This window comes from Electrona antarctica (genome assembly GCF_951216825.1).
Source record: "Electrona antarctica genome assembly, contig: scaffold_26, whole genome shotgun sequence".
NCBI lineage: Eukaryota > Metazoa > Chordata > Actinopteri > Myctophiformes > Myctophidae > Electrona > Electrona antarctica.
The window spans coordinates 3,596,171-3,618,929 of NW_027636995.1; the positions used below are offsets into that span (position 1 = coordinate 3,596,171).

Genomic DNA, 22,759 nt, shown 5'->3' on the forward strand with positions numbered 1-22,759 from the left:
CACGTGCCAGAAGTGTACCTCCCAGCCCTGGCAGAGTAGTTCTGGAGTAGTTCCAACGGATTGTGTGGCCCTGGTTTTGCCCTAGTGGGACTGATTGAGCGTAGCTACTGGGACGTAAATCGGGATTTGATCAACCCCGGCTGGGTCGCCTGAGTTAGGGGTATGATGTTGGTTGACCCGAAACCCCATTGACCTCAGCATACATCACTGAGGATACGTCCCAGGTGCATCCATGCGATGTATTTGTAGTTAAAATAACACTTCATAAACATAAAACCTAACGCTCTATCTACTCAAACTCTGCCCGAACGCGACCAGGCCACGACAATTTCGTCCGGTTCGTGTTTGGGCAGAATTTGAGAACTCTACACATGAGTAAAAGATAAACGCCATGTCAGCACCATCTTTATAATAGATAAATACACAGACAGAACAGAACTATTTTTTTTACATTATTAAAAAATGCAATATATATGAATATATACGAATATATATATAATTTATTTTATTTATTCTTTCATGGAGCCTGAGGCCCGGCCCGGCCCGGCCCTACTGATTAGCATACATTTTAGGCCCGGTGTTATTTTTTAGATGTATTGTATTTTATTTTTTGCCTGACCAGGACCTGAGAAAACAAATGTCGTTCTGTACTTGTATGGAATGACAATAAAACTCCTTGAACCTTGAGTTTGAGAACTCGACGTTGTTGTGGGCTTGTTTAAATGGTTAAGTTTGATTGATTGATTGATTGATTGAAGTATTTATCAACAGTATGCAGAATAGGTACATTTCAAGCATAACTCAATACAAAAACTGTGGACGACACCATAAAGCATTACGCTTGTCCACCATTTTCAATACATCAGAACATAAAAAGAGGTAAAAAGGGAATATACAGTAAGCAAAGCAAGGCAAAGTTCTTTGTTTACCCAGGGTGAATGGACTAAGCTCGAGATGCTTGTTTACAGCCAGACCCTGCTCATAGAACATTTCATGGTAGGGGTTCAATGCCTTGCTCAAGGGCACTTCAGCGGTGGTAATTTTAACGTGCCGGTCCGGGGATTCGAACTGGCGACCTTCCGATAACAAGACCGCTCCGCAAACCGTTCGGCCACCGCTGCCCTGCAGTGAGGGAGGGGACAAGGGGGTGGGGGGTGTTTAAATCCAGACCTGTATGACAGGGCATTGTTCCGACCGAGGCATTGTGATAATAAATCATTATAATGTAAAGGCTTATGTAATGGCCTATAATTAAAGAGCACTTGTGCAACAATAAAATAATTATATCTCCCTTACAGCTCCCTAACCATATTTGAAATAAGATTGACACACAATAATGTGATTATGTTTAGTGCAATAATCGTCCTAAGATGATTGTTGCGTGCGTGCGTGCGTGCGTGCGTGCGTGCGTGCGTGCGTGCGTGCGTGCGTGCGTGTGTGCGTGCGTGCGTGCGCAGGATTGGAGGTAAGCGGGCCTTTGACATTGAGAGAACAATAGCGGACCAAAAACAGCAGATCTACAAGCTGTGATATATTTATGTAAAAGGAAAAAAAAATCAGACCCGTCTGAAGTGAGTGGTGCTGTACTGTACTGTACTGTACTGTACTGTACTGTACTGTACTGTACTGTACTGTACTGTACTGTACTGTACTGTACTGTACTGTACTGTACTGTACTGTACAAGCCCTCCTCCCATGCCTGTGTGTGTCTGTGCGTTAGGCTGTGCAATATAGTGACACTTGGTGGTGAACAGACGCTATTTTCGTGCTTGGACAGACAGACCCAGGGACAGACCCAGGGACAGACCCAGGGATAGACCTAGGGACACATGGACAGACCCAGGGACCTAGGGACAGACCCAGGGACCTAGGGACAGACCCAGGGACACATGGACAGACCCAGGGACCTAGAGACAGACCCAGGGACACATGGACAGACCCAGGGACCTAGAGACAGACCCAGGGACCTAGAGACAGACCCAGGGACACATGGACAGACCCAGGGACCTAGGGACAGACCCAGGGACCTAGAGACAGACCCAGGGACACATGGACAGACCCAGGGACCTAGAGACAGACCCAGGGACCTAGGGACAGACCCAGGGACACAGAGGACAGACCCAGGGACCTAGGGACAGACCCAGGGACCTAGGGACAGACCCAGGGACACAGGGACAGACCCAGGGACCTAGGGACAGACCCAGGGACACATGGACAGACCCAGGGACCTAGGGACAGACCCAGGGACCTAGAGACAGACCCAGGGACACATGGACAGACCCAGGGACCTAGGGACAGACCCAGGGACCTAGGGACAGACCCAGGGACACATGGACAGACCCAGGGACCTAGGGACAGACCCAGGGACCTAGGGACAGACCCAGGGACACATGGACAGACCCAGGGACCTAGGGACAGACCCAGGGACACATGGACAGACCCAGGGACACATGGACAGACCCAGGGACACATGGACAGACCCAGGGACCTAGAGACAGACCCAGGGACACATGGACAGACCCAGGGACCTAGGGACAGACCCAGGGACAGACCCAGGGACACACATAGCTGTCTATAGGAGTGGTTGCACCACTCCAAAAAAATGCCATTCATAAAATCGGCATCCTATAATGTTGTTGATGTCCTCACAAATAATAGTGAAACCGTGTGTGCCCTGCGTGTGTTCGGAAGTTATTACTGTAACTGTAGAGGTGCTGTGTGTGTGTGTGTGTGTGTGTGTGTGTGTGTGTGTGTGTGTGTGTGTGTGTGTGTGTGTGTGTGTGTGTGTGTGTGTGTGTGTGTGTGTGTGTGTGTGTGTGTGTAAAAATAGCTCTGACATGGTCTGTCTAGCCCCCCCGGGGTCCTGTCCTCTTGGCTCTGTCAATCAAACGGCAAAACAAGATGGCAGGCCGGAGGTTGTGGCAGCTCTTTCTATCAGGCAAGTAAAGATTTCACTTTGTCCTGTATTATTGTCCTGTATCGTTTTTCCTGTACTGCTATTTGGTACAGTGCTTTATAGGTGTTTGTACTTCACCTGAGTATTTTCAATTTCAAATAGGCTATACTTTAACCCAGGGGTGACCACACTTTTTTGACTTGAGAGCTATACTTTCAAAATAACCAGCTCAACAAGATCTACCCACAAAAAAAAGACAATTGCAAGACATTCCAAGACACTTGGAATAGGAAATAGAGCGGGGGAAATGGAATTGATATACTGGTAGTGTTTATTTTTTGCATATAACTTTGTAATGCTATACTAACGTTTGTGTGCAGCACTCTTGAAAACAAAGTATTGGATTGTGTGTTTGAGCTGACAGGCCATATTTGATGTCAATAAATAAAGTCACCTTGTAATTCAAGTGGCAGATGCCAAACATATATTTGTTATTTAAATTATATTTAAATTTAAATTATATATATTTTTAGGGGCATGTCATGTCATGTCATAGCACATCATAGTACATCATAGTACATATGTATAGCATAGTATATAGTTTATATGTATAGTTTCATTATATAGATATTCCACTGTTACGTTCTTAGCTTACGGTACGTTTCATGATAAATGCTTTTTATGTGATGTGTTCCCATGCTTTTTTGTTCTTGCTTAATGTAAATCGCTCTGGATTAAGAGCGTCTGCTAAATGCCTAAATTGTAAATTGTATCTGATTGTGATCTACAGGTAGATCGCGATCTACCTGCTTTAACCCATTTAGTCCCGAGATTGATTTTAAGAAATGTCTTCGAAATGTTTTCTGAAAAACCTATGTTCCTATGTTAGGTGCTCAACTTTTTGGGGAGACATCATGGGGAGAAGTACAATAATAACACTCCGATTGGTGGTCTGTTCTGCCAATGAGCACAGGGATCAGACAAGGACAAGCTGGACCATAACAGATAGGGCTGTAACCAAAACAATTAGCTATCAGGCCTATAGAGCGTCGCAGTCCCGCCCCCTACCATGGACCAGGAAATGATTCTCCGTTCATTTTCCTCATAGACATTTCAGAAAGTATTTATTTAAAGACGTTTACGCCGCGGACAAAGCCAACTCGAGTCGTGACAAATCATGACAACAAACACAATTTCTTGGGCCGAACAAATAATTAGAAAGAAGAAAAAAACGGCAGGTTACAACACTTTTTTTGTTGTTTTTCTTCTTTGTAATTATTTGTTATTGTCTATGTCTGTGTGCAGTGTGTGTGCTGGGTTTACTGGGGGTCCGGGCAGAGCCCAAAGACTCCAGACTGACCAAGACCCACCAGGACCCCATAGAGAAAGACAGTCCTTTTTGGGGTGGGATTTAGTGAAGGGCTAATTCTCATTCTGTCTGTGTCTATATGCCTGTGTGCAGTGTGTGTGCTGGGTTTACTGGGGGTCCGGGCAGAGCCCAAAGACTCCAGATTGACCAAGACCCACCAGGACCCCAAAGAGAAAGACAGTCCTTTTTGGGGTGGGATTTAGTGAAGGGCTAATTCTCATTCTGTCTGTGTCTATATGCCTGTGTGCAGTGTGTGTGCTGGGTTTACTGGGGGTCCGGGCAGAGCCCAAAGACTCCAGACTGACCAAGACCAACCAGGACCCCATAGAGAAAGACAGTCCTTTTTGGGGTGGGATTTAGTGAAGGGCTAATTCTCATTCTGTCTGTGTCTATGTCTGTGTGCAGTGTGTGTGCTGGGTTTACTGGGGGTCCGGGCAGAGCCCAAAGACTCCAGACTGACCAAGACCCACCAGGACCCCAAAGAGAAAGACAGTCCGACGGTGAGGCTCCACAGGCTGGAGACTCCGGTGGGAAGGCTCTTCACGTACAAAGTCCTGAGAGAGACCTTCATCAACGACTTTCCTCAGACCACCTACAGTAAGCAGAGTCTTAGATATAGACTTCATGGGGCTTCAGTCCAATGGCGGCTCTCCTACATAGACTTCTATTGAGATTGGGGGCAACAAATAGGGACAAGTCCTGGACCGGAAGTAGGCAGAAATGCATTGGACTCAGGCAACAGCCCAGCTTTAATGATCTTAAATCCCTTTATTTTAGATTGTTTTTTTTAGTAATAGTACAACATAAACATTATTAAGGGACTTTAGTTGTTACTGTACAATACTTTAAAACAGTTGTCATGTTGCACACATGCTTAAAATAGCTCTTATTTGCGCCGCCCTCGTTGAAAACAATGTATTTCCAACTCCAGCTCGTCTCAGTTCAGGCTGCATGAACAGCGCTCGAGCACTCGGTTTCCGCCCCCTCAATGTCGTAACTCTTCTATTAGATGGCTCTGACAGTAAGGACCCCGACAGCATTGACGCAGTTGACGCAGAAGCACTACTTTAAGTTATTGTTCTCTGTCGGGTGGAAATGTGTGTCCCAATGTAGTAATTATTTAGTCACTCACTACTTTTCATTGTTTTAACCCACACACAAACGTACATAACCGCTAACTTTAGCTTAAAACATATATTGAACCTATAATATATAGACCTAGAGGGTATATGCACGTGACGACATTATCATCATACGCGGAAGTTATATGCGGGAACGCCTACTGAGTGGCAAGAAACGACTTTCTGGCCCTAACAGCCCATACATTCATACACATGAATGTGTATGAATGTCACCATGCTATTTGTTATACTTTTGTGTGAAACTGTAGTACGACGAAATACTGTAATAGGAAATAATTTACAAAAGAAAATAGCTTCTCTGTCGGGTGGAAAACTTCATAGGCCTACTGTATGTCCAAAACTGCTATTGTCTGGATTCAAATAAAAAATAGATGAACAAGCTCAAAAAGCGTCGATTCGGGACACGTTTCAAGCTTCTAGATCTGCTAACTTTTGATGCTTTTGCGTGACGCTGTAGTGTGATCAAGTCAGGGACGGATTAACCCCCACAAGGGCCCCTGGGCCGGTCATTTTCTGGGGGCCCCTATAGCGCGCGTGCATGTGTGCAAACTTGTTTTTTGTGTTTTTATCATCTTTTTGACCTAAATTTAACAAAATCAACAGCCAAAGAAAGGGCCTCAAACCCAGTACAGCGCGGTCCAATTTCCCCGAAGGGCCCCTGAGAGCCAAGGGCCCCTGGGCCACGGCCCCACCGGCCCAATGGCTAATTTGTCCCTGGATCAAGTAGGGCGTTAATTTACGGCAAATTTACGGTTAATTTACGGCAAAAAACACGAAAAGTTAAAACATGGAGATACAAGGTTGACAGAGTGGATAGAGGTGCAATCAGTGTTGATCTCGTCGACTAAAACAAAGACAAAACATTATCGTCAACTACCTTTTTTCACTGACGAATACTAGATGGAAACTACATGGAAACTATGGTGACTAAAACTAGAGACTAAATATATCGACAATTTCGTCAAGAAATAAAAAATAGACTAAAATGTTAGGGAGGGACTAGTAGACAAGAGATCCAGTATAAGTCATTTTACACTTGTTTGCATGCTGAAAAAAGCCGATCTACAAGCTCACAACGCGTCGCAGCGTACAATGTGTGTAAAATCAGTCATTTTGACGGCATCAAGGCCCACCAAAACACATTTTAGTCGACTAAATCAACTGTAGATTTAGTCGACTAAAATCTAAAGACATTTAGTCAACTAAAACTAGACCCAACACTAAGACATTCCGGGTGACTTGAATTATTTTTGACTGAAACTAAGTGAAAACTATTCAAGAGACTATGACTAAAACTAAAATCAAAATGTGCTGCCGAAAACAACACTGGGTGCAATCTGTTCCTAATGTGTCCCTGTCCTGTCCCGCTATGACGACCCCATGGAGTTTAATACTGTATGTGTGTGTGCTTGTGTCCCCTGTCAGCTCGCCACTATGACGACCCCATGGAGTTTAATACTGTATATGTGTGTGTGCTTGTGTCCCCTGTCAGCTCGCCGCTATGACGACCCCATGGAGTTTAATACTGTATGTGTGTGTGCTTGTGTCCCCTGTCAGCTCGCCGCTATGACGACCCCATGGAGTTTAATACTGTATATGTGTGTGTGCTTGTGTCCCCTGTCAGCTCGCCACTATGACGACCCCATGGAGTTTAATACTGTATATGTGTGTGTGCTTGTGTCCCCTGTCAGCTCGCCACTATGACGACCCCATGGAGTTTAATACTGTATATGTGTGTGTGCTTGTGTCCCCTGTCAGCTCGCCACTATGACGACCCCATGGAGTTTAATACTGTATATGTGTGTGTGCTTGTGTCCCCTGTCAGCTCGCCACTATGACGACCCCATGGAGTTTAATACTGTATGTGTGTGTGCTTGTGTCCCCTGTCAGCTCGCCGCTATGACGACCCCATGGAGTTTAATACTGTATGTGTGTGTGTGCTTGTGTCCCCTGTCAGCTCGCCACTATGACGACCCCATGGAGTTTAATACTGTATGTGTGTGTGCTTGTGTCCCCTGTCAGCTCGCCGATATGACGACCTCATGGAGTTTAATACTGTATATGTGTGTGTGCTTGTGTCCCCTGTCAGCTCGCCACTATGACGACCCCATGGAGTTTAATACTGTATATGTGTGTGTGCTTGTGTCCCCTGTCAGCTCGCCACTATGACGACCCCATGGAGTTTAATACTGTATGTGTGTGTGCCTGTGTCCCCTGTCAGCTCGCCACTATGACGACCCCATGGAGTTTAATACTGTATGTGTGTGTGCTTGTGTCCCCTGTCAGCTCGCCGATATGACGACCTCATGGAGTTTAATACTGTATATGTGTGTGTGCTTGTGTCCCCTGTCAGCTCGCCACTATGACGACCCCATGGAGTTTAATACTGTATGTGTGTGTGCCTGTGTCCCCTGTCAGCTCGCCACTATGACGACCCCATGGAGTTTAATACTGTATGTGTGTGTGCCTGTGTCCCCTGTCAGCTCGCCACTATGACGACCCCATGGAGTTTAATACTGTATGTGTGTGTGCCTGTGTCCCCTGTCAGCTCGCCGCTATGACGACCCCATGGAGTTTAAGCTCAACTTGATGAAGTTCCCGGACCTTCCGGAGTGGCTGCGGTTCACCCAAAGGACCCACGATGAAGACGGCTACCTCTACGGCACACCAGCGGCCCCGGGCAAAAGTGTTGTCGAGGTAAAAGAAAACTTTTTAATTTAAATGATTTTGGCCGTGCCCCCACCTTCGGAAAATGTTTGGGCTAAAAACGGGCTAAAAACGGCCATTGCCGTCATCACAAATGTGCTGATGTCAGCACATTTGGGCAAGTGGCTATGGCCGTATTTAGCCCAATGAGTGTTTTTTTGCATAACTTTAATGCTTGGAATGGAGTCAGCATCATGAAAACCCCCTAGTTTGGCACGTCACATGCTACATAAAGCATGATGAAATTTTGAATATTTTGCCATAGGTTGTTAATGGTATGGTACATATTATGCCAATTATGAAAATTGCTCAACATATGCAAGTTAGCATCTGGCAGTTTCTAAATGCTGGGGACCCATACTAAACATTTCTAACATAAATAAAACGTTTGGTGTACTCAACATGCCTGGGTTCACATTCTGGCAAGTGGACTAAACTTGAGTCAAATTCATTAAAAAGGGGGGTCTATTTATTGCATACCCTGAGGTATGATTAGGTAACCTATAAATCAAGTGTCACGACTAGCTATAGTCTACAATGGCGACTGTGGCTCAAGAGGTAGAGCAGGTCGTCCAATGATCCATGGGTCGGCGGTTCGAATCCCGGCTCCTCCTGTCTACATGTCAAAGTGTCCTTGGGCAAGACACTGAACCCCAAATTGCTCCCGATGTGCTGGTTGGTACCTTGCATGGCTTCCGCCGCAATCGGTGTATGAATGTGTGTGTGAATGGGTGAATGTAATGTAAAGCGCCTTGGATAAAGGTGCTATATAAATGCACCATTTATTATGGCTATTGACAAAGCTCATCACTTGTTTTGTTGACAGATCTATGCCATCAACAAGCTGACCTTCGACGTGTCTTATAAAGACATGATCACCATCATCATCGTCAGTCCAGGTCAGTGTTGTTTTCGTCGACTAATACTAAGACGAAAAATGTTCGTCGACTACCATTTTTTCCACTGATGTCAACTAAATGGAAACTAAATGAAACACTGAGCTATGATGACTGAAACTAAGAGTTAATATACCGACAATTTCGTCACCAAATAAAAACTAGGCTAAAATGTTAGGAAGGGACTAGTGGACAAGAGATCCAGTCATTTTACTATTGGTTACATGCTGAAAATAGCCGATCGACTATTTTCAGCAAGTGTAAAAATCAGTCAATACAACGACATCAAGGCCCGCCAGAATACATTTTGTTCGACTAGATTTAGTCGACTAAAATATTATGATATTTAGTCGACTAAAATATTATGATATTTAGTCGACTAAAACTAGACTAAGACTAAAACATTCCGGGTGACTAAAATGTGACTAAAACCAAATGAAAAATATTCAAAAGACTATGACTAAAACTAAAATCAAAATTTGCTGCCAAAAACAACACTGGTCACCCATCATGAACTAGATCATCAAACAGGGGTCCATACGTCCCACTCCACACAATGCCTGATTTCCCCAGACAGTTATCAGGGGGCGGAGAAGGGGGCCGAAAAGGGACCATATAATAGGCTCCATGCAGTTAATGAACAGAAACAGAAGAGAGGTTTATTGACCTCTGTGACAGGGAGGACAATGTAGACATCTGCACTTAATCAATGTGCTCGCAGAGCCGGTGAGGATCAACACCAAGGGTCATCATCATAGTCACCATGCATGGTTTGTTGGTCGGAATTGGTTGTTAAAGTGTTATATTTCACAATAGAGAGTATGCACATGCATGGTTTTCCCATTAGGACACGCCCCCCTCATCTAGACTGAGTGGCAAAACATTGAGCAGCTTGGAGTGTTGGAGTTTGGAAGCACTCGTTGGAAACCACTCAACCGTCCTGCCGTACCACCTGTTTCTAAATGTCACATAATGCAGGAGGCAGCAAAATGTTGTGTTATTGAAAACAAGCACTTCCAAACTCTGACACTTAGAAAGAGTATCAAATGCAGGGCATTTCTTGACAGAAAGTAGCTCATAAGGTTTCTATGGTGGATTTTTATGAAACAAAAACTTTGCAGATAGAAAGAGGATAATTCAAGCTTTTCGTACAGTTGCAATGTTGGTGAGTTTAACATTGTTTAATGCAATCAGACAGGATTTTTCTGTTTGGATGAATGGGCTGTCAAGGCCAGAAAGTAGTTTTTTGCCACTCAGTGGGCGTTCCCGCATAACTTACAGGTACGATGATGTCACGCGCATACTCTCTATGCATACATTACACCACCAGTGGTTCCCAGCCACTCCAAATTGACACTAATGATCCCGTGCGGACCCCCCATTTGAAATGATATGCCATGGGGAGTTGGGACCCTCCCATAAGAGAAGATTTGTACGGCTCTAGCAGTGATTCTCAACCCGTTTAATTTCAAGGACCCCCCCAGTTTTACATGCATTTAGGCTACGGACCCCCCATTTAATGGCATTTCTATCTCTGGGATACCCCAATTTATATTGTAAAATCAAAGTAAATTTAACTCTGAAGGTGTACAAATAACGGGCCCATTTGGTTCCATTTGTACACTCTCTGAGTTACAGACCCATAAGGGTCCATTTGGTTCCATTTGTACATTCTCTGAGTTACAGACCCATAAGGGTCCATTTGGTTCCATTTGTACACTCTCTGAGTTACAGACCCATAAGGGTCCATTTGGTTCCATTTGTACACTCTCTGAGTTACAGACCCATAAGGGTCCATTTGGTTCCATTTGTACACTCTCTGAGTTACAGACCCATAAGGGTCCATTTGGTTCCATTTGTACACTCTCTGAGTTACAGACCCATAAGGGTCCATTTGGTTCCATTTGTACACTCTCTGAGTTACAGACCCATAAGGGTCCATTTGGTTCCATTTGTACACTCTCTGAGTTACAGACCCATAAGGGTCCATTTGGTTCCATTTGTACACTCTCTGAGTTACAGACCCGTAAGGGTCCATTTGGTTCCTAACTATCATTCAGCTGGGGACCCCCTGGAACTCCCTCAAGGACCCCTGGGGGTCGCCGGACCCCACTTTGGGAACCACTGCATTACACAATACAGAGCGGTCAATAATCTGTCGCCGAGCATCTATGATGCAAACACAATAATTGGCCCGTTGTTCGGGGGAGGGAGGCCGGGCAGGGAGGAGGGTGATAGTGGTCACTGCAGTGGGGGGGCACGCAACAGGCCAACAGCACACACAGAAAGGCCCGCCCCCGCTCGCTCTATCATGATTGGTGGAAGGCCCCTCTCCATCCTTTTATTTTATTTTTTTAACTAATTTTTATCCCACGATTTTGCAACCCAGTTTTTTCACCCAGTGTCAATTATCTAATGTAATCATGGGCGCTACACTTCCTCTGCCAACCTGGGGGGGCAGCGGACTGACCTCATGCCTCCTTCTATGCATGAGGAGTCCAAGCTGCTTCTTTTCACCTGACAGGGGAGAGTTTCCCCGGTTCCGGACGTAGCGTGTGGAAGGAACACGTTATTCCGACCAGTTCCTTTCCCCTCCATCAGGCACCCCGGCTGGCCAGGGGGAGGTAGTTTTACAGACCAGGATTAATGCATGTTTTTGTGAGAGTACCTACCCTATAGAGTGTCGCAGTCCCGCCCCCTTTCATGATGACGCCTGCAGGCCCAGGAAATGAATCCCAATGCATTTTTCCCATAGACATTTAAAACAGTATTTATTTAAAGACCTTTTAAGCGTCGTACGAAGCCAACTCGAGTCGTGACAAATCATGACAACAAACACAATATTTTGGACCAAACAAATAATCACAAAGAAGAAAAACAACAAAAAAAGTGTTGTAACCTGCCGTTTTTTTTCTAGTTCTTTGTTTGGCCCAAAACATTGTGTTTATTGTCATGATTTGTCACGACAAGAGTTGGCTTTGTCCGCGGCGTAAACGTCTTTAAATAAATACTTTTTGAAAAGTCTATGAGGAAAATGAACAGGGATTTCTTTTCCGGGTCTCTCAAGAGGGCGGGACTGCGACGCTCTATAGGAGGACACAGGGAGAACATGCAAACTCCACACAGAAAAGCCATTTCGCCAACCCCGCCTCGGGTATGGGCACTGATGACGCGGAGGAGGGAACACGCCACCAGCGCCCACAGCGTCCCCAGCGGGAATCGAACCCAGGACCTTCTAGCTGTGAGGCGTCAGCACTAACGAATGTGCCTCCGTATACCCCAGGCCCCTCTCTACCCTGATTGGATGAAGGCTGGGCCACCTAGACAAAAACGAAACCTAAGTTTTTTGACCCCCCCCCCCAGCAAACTTTATAGTAGGGAGGATTATCACAACAAAACAAAAAAAATAGTGATATTTGAATTAAGTGAATATACATTTAAGTCCTGTTATTGTGTCCCACTCACTCACAGATAAGGTGCAGCCCAGCCTCCCCCTGAGCCTACCGTTCCAGGCGGAGTTCTTCCTGGGCCTGCGGGAGATCGAGAAGGCGCTGCCCTCTGGCGTCCAGAACGCCATAAAGCAGGACCTGCAGAAGCTGTGGAAGGCGGACGACCTGGAGATCGTCAACATCTCGAGCGCCCTCGACCGAGGAGGCCGCGTTCCCCTCCCGCTGCCCGGACACTACGAAGGGTATATATAACGCATGCACGCGCGCACACGCACACACGCACGCACGCACGCACGCACACGCACACGCACACACACACACACACACACACACACACACGTCACTATTATTGCTCTCACTAGTAGGCCTAGTGGAGAGTAGTAATTTACCCTAGGTGGGGTTGGCGAAAGGGCCTTTCTGTCACTGTGTGGAGTTTGCATGTTCTCCCCGTGTCCCCTAGGGCAGGGGTTCTCAACGTTTTTGGTCGGGGACCCCCGGAAATGCTTTGGCAATGTCTCGGGACCCCCGCCCCGCCCCCTCCCGACCCCAATATAAATTGACTGCTACAATAACCTTAAACCATTTTGGTGTTTTAAGCATTGTTATAATTTAGCTATTGAAAAATAGCAGATCCACAAGCTCATAGCGCGCCACCGAGTGGCGCGCTACGAGCTTGTAGGTCTGCTATTTTTGAAAAATCGTAAATAAATTAAAAAACCCCCCCCTTTTTTTTTTTTAATAATTTGGGGACCCTCTCAAATAATTTGGCGACCCCCCGAGGGGTCGCGACCCACGGGTTGAGAACCCCTGCCCTAGGGTAGGTAGGTACCCTCACAACAAAACATGCAGTAATGCTGGTCTTTATACTGCCTCCCCCTGGCCAGCCGTACGTGGCACCTGATGGAGGGGAAAGGGAACTGGTTGGAATAACGTGTTCCTTCCACGCGCTACGTCCGGCCGGGGAAACTCCCCCCCCCCAGCTGTCAGGTGACAAAAAGCGGATTGGACTCCTCATGCATAGACGGAAGCATCCATTGCTCTCCCCAAGCTTGGCAGAGGGAGTGTAGCACCCATAGAAGAAATAGATGCCTCACTGGCCGTTGCAGTTCATTGGAGCGACGTGTATCCCAATGAAGGCGGAAGTGCAGTGCTGAAGGCTTTTTTTTCTTTATTCTTTCTTTATAACAGTCATGACAATATACATTACAATACAAAACAAGACAAACAAACAAACAAACACAAACAACAAAGTTATTAACAATACAACATCAGAGCCAGGGGGGATTAGATTAGGCTACTAACAGAAAACATTAAAGAGTGAACACAAAGCAACAGTTCTCCGCAGCTTTCTTATTTAGAAGTGCTGAAGGCATTTGCTGAAGGCGACTGCGTCGCTGCCCAAGTGACGTCACTCATGCGACTCCTCCATGTCTCTCGCTGTCACTCAAGTGACTACTGGCCAATCACAGCGCGTCTTTTCCGGGACTTATGTTACGCACGCGGAAGCTTGACAAGCCTCCGCTAATGCTTTGCAAGGAATGTCGGGAAAATGTGCCTTCAATGGTGACACGCGCCTCAGAGCCGGAAAGGGCGTCTACGTCTATATGTCTATGGTCCCTATTAGTGTAGATTTTCGTCTTACACAAACCAATTTAAAAGAAATCACACCCGTGTGATCATGATATTTTTTTTGTCCTACACAAACATTATTCCTTTTGACAATGAATGGAGAATTTTCCGTCATAGTGTCTGAGCAAATAGGCATATAGTGTCTATTTCACGTCATGATGATGTACGATGATAAGAGCGCCCCTCACTTCACACGGGTGTGATTTTTGCTATCCATCGCACAAAGGTCTCGCTTGCCTAATAGCAGATCTACAAGAGTTTTTCAAAACCTATTTTCAAATAGGTTTAAACTAAAGTGCCCATGTTGTGTTATGTGGCCTATAATACTGCAGTCGGCTTCTTTTGGGCTTTGTGTTTTCATAAACCCGGCTTGCTTTGTTTCTCCCGCATAACCTGGCAACATGTGGTGTGTTCAGCGTGTACGTGAAGGTGGGCTCGCAGCAGTACTTCTCCGAGTGTCTGTTCGGCGTGAACGGCCCAGACAACCAGAGGCGGTGCTCGGCCGACCCCGACTCCAGGGTGCCCAAAGGGTGCAACTTCTGCAGGATCCCTGGAAACTGCATCACCTGGTGCAAGACTGAGCTGGTATTTAACCCATTTTGACCTGAGATCAGATTCTAAAAATGTCTTCTACATCCTGACAGTTTTCTGAAAAAGCTATGTTTCTATGTCAGTCGTTCTTCGATTTTTCAAAAATAGCAGACCTACAAGCTCGTAGCGCGCCACTCGGTGGCGCGCTATGAGCTTGTAGATCTGCTATTTTTCAATAGCTAAAGCGTAACATAATGCTAACACCAAAAGGGGTTCCCAATCATTGTGTGCTAATATTCGTATAGGAATACAAGAACGCTCGCCCGCAAAACATGCTCATTTCTATTTTACTTTCAGTCTCTTGAATAGTTTTTGACTTAGTTTTAGTCACATTTTAGTCACCCGGAATGTTTTAGTCTAGTCTAGTTTTAGTCGACTAAATGTCATAAGATTTTAGTCGACTAAAATGTATTTTGGCGGGCCTTGATGAAGTCGCAATGGCTGATTTTATACGTCACGTGTCGCGCTGCGACGCGTTGTGAGCTTGTAGATCGGCTATTTTCATCATGCAACCAGGTGTAAAATGACTTATACTGGATCTCTAGTCCATTCCTAACATTTTAGTCCCGTTTTTAATTTGTTGACGAAATTGTTAGTATATTTAGTCTTAGTTTTAGTCATCACAGCTTAGTTTTCATGTAGTTTCCATTCACTCGTCAGTGAAAAAAGGCAGTCGACGAACATTTTTTCGTCTCAGTTTTAGTCGACGGAAATCAACACTGCTTAAAGGACCACTTCACCACTTTTCAACTCCTCTTCCTATAATTGGTCCTCACTAATGTTCATGATAAAATACCACAATTATTTTCTACTGTCTGAGTCTGTGTCTCATAGGAGGGCTGTGGGCAGTTCAGAAACCCGTCCACCAGTGACATCATCAATGGGGAATCCATGCTAATAGAAACTGCAGGCTTTCTTTTCCTGAAAAGTTGCAATGCGATAATGGAAGCCATCGGTCTCACGATAATACAAATCTTAATATATTTTAAAACAAATCTTGTTTAAAAAAATAAATCTGCCTAACGATGATGTCACTGGTGGACGGGTGTCTGAACTGCCCACAGCCCTCCTATGAGACACAGACTGAGTAGATGGTTGTGTTTTATCATGAACATTTAGTGAGGACCAATTATTTGAAGAGATGTTGAAAAGTGGTGAAGTGGTCCTTTAAGTTCTATCTATCTTTTGTCCCCCACACGTCCGTCACGCACGGCAGTTTGACTTGTCCAGGCCTCGGCTCCCTCCGCCGGCCCCCACCGCGGGCCCCGACATCCTGGAGTCAGGCGGGGACTTCAGCCCCCCCGACACGCCACCGGACCGGGACTTCTTCCCGGACTACCTGGTGACGGTCATCGTGCCTCTGATCCTGGCCATCGTCCTGTGCGTGCTGCTGACCTACATCATGTGCTGCCGACGAGAGGGGGTGTAAGTATATCAACGGTGTTGTTTTCGTGGACTGAAACCACATGACGAAAAACTACATGGAAACTAAATGAAAACTAAAAGCTATGGTGACTAAAGCTGAGACAATTTGTTGACAATAATGTTGACAATTTCGTCAACAGATAAAAAACTAGTAAAATGTTAGGAAGGGACTAGTGGACAAGAGATCCAGTATAAGTCATTTTACACTTTTACACACAAATAGCAGATCTACAAGCTCACAAGTTGTGAGCTTGTAGATCGGCTATTTTCAGCAAGTATAAAATGTAAGTATACTAGACTCTGACTGACTTCACACCACTTAAAGGGGCATTCCACTCATTTTCAACATTTTACTATGTCATTAATATAAACACAGAATCGGAGGGACTTTTTTATTATTTCCACACAACAGCTCTAAGGTATATTAGTGACATAGTAAAATGTTGAAAATGAGTGGAATGCCCATTCCACTCATTTTCAACATTTTACTATGTCATTAATATAAACACAGAATCGGAGGGACTTTTTTATTATTTCCACACAACAGCTCTAAGGTATATTAGTGACATAGTAAAATGTTGAAAATGAGTGGAATGCCCCTTTAACCCATTTAGACCTGAGGCTGATTCCTTTCTGAAAAACCTGTTTCTATGTCAGCGGTGCTCAACCATTTTCATGTCAAGGACCCCCAGAATTATTATATTTGATCTACAAGCTATTGAAAAATAGCAGATCTACAAGCTCATAGCGCGGCACCGAGTGCCGCGCTATGAGCTTGTAGATCTGCTATTTTTCAATAGCTAAAGTATAACATAATTTAAGACACCAAAAGGGGTTCCCGTACAGAATGGGTTTTAAAGGGTCTCTTCACGGCTCGGGCCGGCTTAGCGGTTTGGGCACCCAGGCTGGTAATCCTTTGCACAATCTTGCTATTCAAAGATAATTGATATATAAGCTCACAATGCATCGTGAATTTGGGGGTGCTTGACATGAAAAACGTTTGAAAGTAGTTTATTTTTTGCATGGTAAACATGGTAAACATGGTATTATTTTTATTATTATTATTATTATTATTATTATTATTATTATTATTATTATTATTATTATTATTATTATTATTATTATTATTATTATTATTATGTATTTATTTGTTTTACTTGTATAAGCTGCCTTGGAATAAATCGTGTCTTTATTTGAAACAACCATATTAACTAAATCTAATTATCTGTTGGTCATGTAGGGAGAAGAGGAATGAAAAGACATCAGAGTAAGTCCAGGGAGAGGAATCTCTCAAGTTTGCCTCACAACTCACTTTTACATTTATACTTACAGGTGTACTGTTGTTACTAGTAGAAAATGTGATCTTTGTACAGCAACATGTATCTATACATTAGTCTCCACTCGCTTATTTTACGTTAATATTTAAACACTTCTGAAATACGTGCTATAATGGCACCCTACGTCACCCTACGTCACCCTACCCCAAACGACCAAAACCCTAACCTCACAGGGTTGAGGTTTAACCCCGCAACGCACGTCGGGGAAAAATATATATTTTAATGAGGTTTAGAATATTTAGAACACTTTCCTGGGGGTCTTTATGTGTGTAATATGTGGTTTTAGATGTTTTAGATTTTAGCAGTGAGCCCAGTGTCTCTGATGTCATGGACACTGTGCTCGCTTTCTTCCTGGACTACAGTACATCAAGGTTAATTAAATTAGGTTAGGAAGCGAAGACCGTACGGTGGACTCCATGTTGCTCCATAGAAGGAAAGAAACATGCGCAATTGAGACCAAGGAAGCTGAACGCGGAAGTGTTTGCTGCATATAGCCCATTGCGCATGTGTCTTTCCTTCCATGGAGCAACATGGAGTCCACCGTACGGTCTTCGCTTCCTAACCTCATTTAATTAACCTTGGACTACATGTTGTCTCAGTAAGACAGCCCTCCCCCTATCCACAAGGAGGAGCAGTGCACCAAAGCATTATGGGAATTGTAGTCCAGGAAGGAAGTGAGTGTCCATGACATCAGAGGCTTCGTACACACATATCAGACGAGCATGCTCTGTGCTGTCCGTGTTTCATGTTCGTCTGATATGTGTGTACGAAGCCAGAGACACTGGGCTCACTGCTAAAATCTAAAACATCAATCAACAAATTACACACATAAAGACCCCCAGGAAAGTGTTCTAAATCTTCTAAACGTCATTAACATATATTCTTTTGCAAAAAGGGTTAAATGGCCCGGCCTATTCATACTCCAGTCCAGTTTTGGAGTCTACTTTTCAATTTTTACTCCAGACGTGTGTCGTGTTCGGGTATGCGTTGAGTCGCTTATTTACCAGCGTGACGTGACGTCATGTTGCACTTTTCAGTGGTCACCTTATCACCCAAAACTGGAGTATGAAAAAAAAGTATGAATAGGCTAGCTTTAACCACCTGTACCTTTAACGGACATGTGTCGACCAACGGACGCGTCCCCGCCAAACCCGGGGTCCTTCAAATTCAAAGAATCACTCCAACTGAGTAATAAACAGTGGTGGAAAGTAACTAAGTACTTTTACTTAAGTACTGTACTTAAGTACAATTTTGAGGTATTTGTACTTTACTTGAGTATTTCCAATTTCCAGTACTTTTACTTCTACTCCACTACATCTCAGAGACAAAATTTGTACTTTTACTTCACTATACAATTATTTGAAAACCTTAGTTACTAGTTACTTTTGGCGATTTTAATTTTGATTAGAAAACATACATTAACCACTTCAACCCTATATATTTTGACCATTTGAAAATAGCCGATCTACAAGCTCACAAGTTCGCGACGCATTGTGAGCTTGTAGATCTGCTATTTTCAATAGACTTTGTACACATTTTGAACTTGTGAAATGGGAGTATTGGTACTAAGTAAAACAACTGAGTACTTTTCCCACCACTGGTAATAAAATGTCCGCCTGCCACCTCTCGTTGTGTTCCCAGGATCCAGCTGTACCACCACCACACCATCCACGGCAACCTGGGCGAGCTGCGGAGCCTGGCGGCGGGCCGCGGCGGCATGCCCGCCCCGCCTCTGTCCACCCGGCCCATGTTCAACGCCCGCACCGGGGAGAGAGCGTCCCCGCTGGAGGGCGACAGCATCCCGCTCATCCAGGCCCAGCAGTAAGACTGACAGAGACAGAGGGGGGGGGGGGGGGGTTGGTTGATTGATTGATTGATTGATTGATTGACTGGACATTTTTAACCATGATTTTCTTTGGTTAAAATATATGGCTCTATATCCTGATAGTAGTCATTGCTTGTTTCCATGTCTCTCCAGCTATTAATAGGCCTATCTCATCACAGCCCCCTTTCCACACCCCCTTCCGGTAGCTAGTGGTGTCATTTAACATTAGGCATTTACACTTTTTTTCTCTGGAGAATCTAAGTACATTTCCTAATGTTAAAATGTCAAAGACCGATAATAATATGAAGAAAACACAATGGTATAACAACTCAAATAAGTAGAATAAACCTTACCTTTACAAAACGGTAGTTTGTGGCTTGTGAAAATACCTCTTTTAACATGGAAGTCTATAGACTGCAGAAAAAATAACACCATTAGCTCCAAAAGGGGGTGTGGAAAGGGGGCGGGGAAATGCTGTGAGATAGGCCTATTAATCCGAAGATTTCAGTTCAGGATACCAATGTTATCCAATCAGGATAGAGAACTCAGACAGGGTACATATTAATTAAGTGCAATTGGAAGTGGTGACACAAAGACACCAATGAGCTGGAAAAGTAGCATCTGAGAGTTTGCAACCCACCTGAAAATGTTCTGAATATTAAAGAGACTCTATAGCAGTGATAACTATCGGAATATAGTGCTGTAAGCCTTTAACAAAAACTAAACTTTTGTTCTAACCAAAACACATCACTTAACCTACCTTTAAGTCATGCTTGCCAGTAATAGCACACACAGACTCCTGCTATTAACGAGTATTGAATGTTTGCTAGTATATGTCTCCCTCTAGTGGTACTTATTGAGTACTGCTAAGGTATGGTGGTAACTGGTAACTAGCTGCAATTTCCCATTGACAGCCCATACATCCAAACAGAAATGTCCTATGTGATGGTATTAAACCATGTTAAATTAACCTGATTGCAGCTGTATGAAAAGCTTGAATTATCCTCTTTCTATCTGCAAAGTGTTTGTTTCATTAAAAAAATCACCGTAGATATGTTGTATGTATGAGCTACTTCCTGTCAAGAAATTACTTGCAGGTGTTGGCGTTTGGAAGTGCTCGTTGGATATCACTCAACAGTTATACGTACCTGTTAGAATTTGCACATAATGCAGGAGGCAGCAGGACGTTGCTTTACTGATAACGAGTGCTTCCAAACTCCAACACTTAGAAAAGAAATCACCTGCACAGAATTTCTTGACAGGAACTAGCTCATAACATATCTACGGTGGATTTTTATGAAACAAACACTTTGCAGATAGAAAGAGGATAATTCAAGCTTTTCATACAGCTGCAATGTTGGTGAGTTTAACATGATTTAATACCATCAGATATGACTTTTCTGTTTGGATGTATGGGCTCCCAAGCGAAAAATGTAATAATTACTATTGTACTAAATATAAATTGGGAAAAAAATGTACTAATATGATTCGAGACAAGTACAAGTTTACTTTTAACATACTTTCTGTGCAAAAAGTGTACTTAAGTATAGAAAAAATATATTTATTTTTTCGCTTGGGCTGTCAATGGGAAATTGCAGCTAGTTACCACATTGCTGGCAAGATGGCCGGCCGCGGTGTGCATATGGTCAATAGCCAGGCTGCTGTGTTGCACATGGTTATAAATGTGTGTGATTGGTGAGAAAATACGGAAAGCTATGAGAAGTGTAAAGTGTAACACTTGTTGTTTTCTAATGTGTGTCCCTACTAGTGACCCCTACTACACCGACACACTGCCCAGGTAAGCTCACACACTTATTATTAAAACCTCATTATCAGTGATGGAAGAAGTACTCATTTTTACTTAAGTAAAAGTATATCAATACCACTCTGTTACAAGTCAAAGTAAAAGACTGATGTTAAAAATGTACTTGAGTAAAAGTTGGCATCAAAATGTACTAAAAGTAAACGTATTCATCAAGTTTTCAAAATGTATTAAAGTCTTTTGAAAATAGCAGATCTACAAGCTCACAATGCGTTGCGTTATTTTCAAATAGCCAAAGAATGCAGTATATATATATATATATATATATATATATATATATATATATATATATGGCTGAAGTGGTTAATGCATTTTTGGTAATCCAAATCTACAAAGTAACTAAAGTTTTAAAATGATTGGAGTAAAAAAGTACAATAATTGTCTCTGAGATGTAGTGGAGTTGAAGTGACAGTATTGAAAATACTCCATTAAAGTAAAAATGAATGGCCTATTAAGTTATTTAAATTTCTTTCTGAATACCTTTGTTGTCTTATTGTTTGTCTGTGTTGTTGAGAGCAACAAATTCCTATGTTTTATAGGCCTCCTCCTGCCAGTAAAAAACATGTTTTTTTCCTTTCTTTTTTCTTTTTTTTTCTTTGCAGGAAGTAAGAGCAACAATGAATGGACATCTTTGAGTGCTGAATGCAATATCATGTTTTTACGAGGGGCAGCTGCGTTAGTCTACCGTCCCGTTAGTCCCACAGGCCGGTTAAGACTCAGGGCTAAGGGCTACTTCACCCCTCTTGCAAGAGCTTATTTTAATGATGTTTAGGACAAGAAACACTTTCCTGGGGGTTTGTATGTGTTATTTTATGCGTGTCATTTTAGTCATGACTCCATGTTCATGGCCAAAAACCTTCCTGGACTACAAGGTCACACCTCCATGCAGCCTCCCACCTCTCCACAAGGAGGGGAAGTGCACTAAAGCATTATGGGCATTGTAGGAATTCAGCAATCCAGTCAAACCCTAGTAGTCAAACACACAGACTTCATTATTTTTCTGGCTATAGGGTGCACATTTCAAACTGTTATCTACTACAAATACTTGAGTGACTGCAGTTTCTTCCAGCGGTGGACCTGAGGCAGATAAAACAAAAAAGGGCTTCTAAATCCTAACAGTTTTCTTGAAAAACCTATGTTTATGTCAGTGGTGCTCAACCTTTTTCATGTCAAGGACCCCCAGAATTTTCTGTATTTGGCCGCGGACCCCCATCTGAAAATATGTTATATATCCAAAGATGTGCGCCACATTTTCACGATTTTTCAGAAAAATAGCAGATCTACAAGCTCGTAGCGCAGCACTCGGTGCCGAGCTATGAGCTTGTAGATCTGCGGGTTAAGCATAGGGTTAAGCATAGGGTTTGCGGTGGGTTTTAGTAATGTGGGATTATTGGGACGTTGGGGCTAATGCTATACGCACCCTGTTTGTACAGTCTATGGACCTCAGTGTTACTAGTGTAACTATGGACCGGAAGGTTGAGTGTTATTCTTGTACATTGCCATTATTATAATATTAAATGGGTGATTTATTTGTGTTCTGTATACATTGTTTACGTGAAACCAAACTCAGTTTTCTTGTCTTCATTTATAAGACTTAATGTCATTTCGACCGTGTTTTTTTTTCTTCGACCAATGACGAAGCATCTATAGGAACGTTTGAATGCAGATTGTG

The 22,759-nt window shown here is 43.7% G+C and overlaps 1 protein-coding gene across 1 annotated transcript; it reads left to right on the forward strand.

The window, feature by feature from the left end:
* Positions 1-2,890: 2,890 nt before the first annotated feature.
* sgca (sarcoglycan, alpha) lies at positions 2,891-21,790 on the forward strand. Its single transcript, XM_079532303.1, has 11 exons — positions 2,891-2,938; positions 4,671-4,862; positions 7,956-8,104; positions 8,940-9,012; positions 12,481-12,700; positions 14,504-14,672; positions 15,895-16,103; positions 17,344-17,370; positions 19,082-19,261; positions 21,034-21,063; positions 21,690-21,790. The coding sequence occupies exons 1-11, from the start codon at positions 2,902-2,904 to the stop codon at positions 21,694-21,696; spliced, it is 1,293 nt and encodes a 430-aa protein (XP_079388429.1). The 5' UTR covers positions 2,891-2,901; the 3' UTR covers positions 21,697-21,790.
* The last annotated feature ends 969 nt before the right edge of the window (positions 21,791-22,759 follow it).

Bases quoted from the DNA above. Each gene is read 5' to 3' on its own strand.
- sgca (XM_079532303.1), top strand. From the start codon at position 2,902: ATGGCAGGCCGGAGGTTGTGGCAGCTCTTTCTATCAG. The intron at 9,013-12,480 runs GTCAGTGTTGTT...ACTCACTCACAG, and splicing joins CATCATCATCGTCAGTCCAG to ATAAGGTGCAGCCCAGCCTC. The intron at 19,262-21,033 runs GTAAGACTGACA...TGTCCCTACTAG, and splicing joins CCGCTCATCCAGGCCCAGCA to TGACCCCTACTACACCGACA.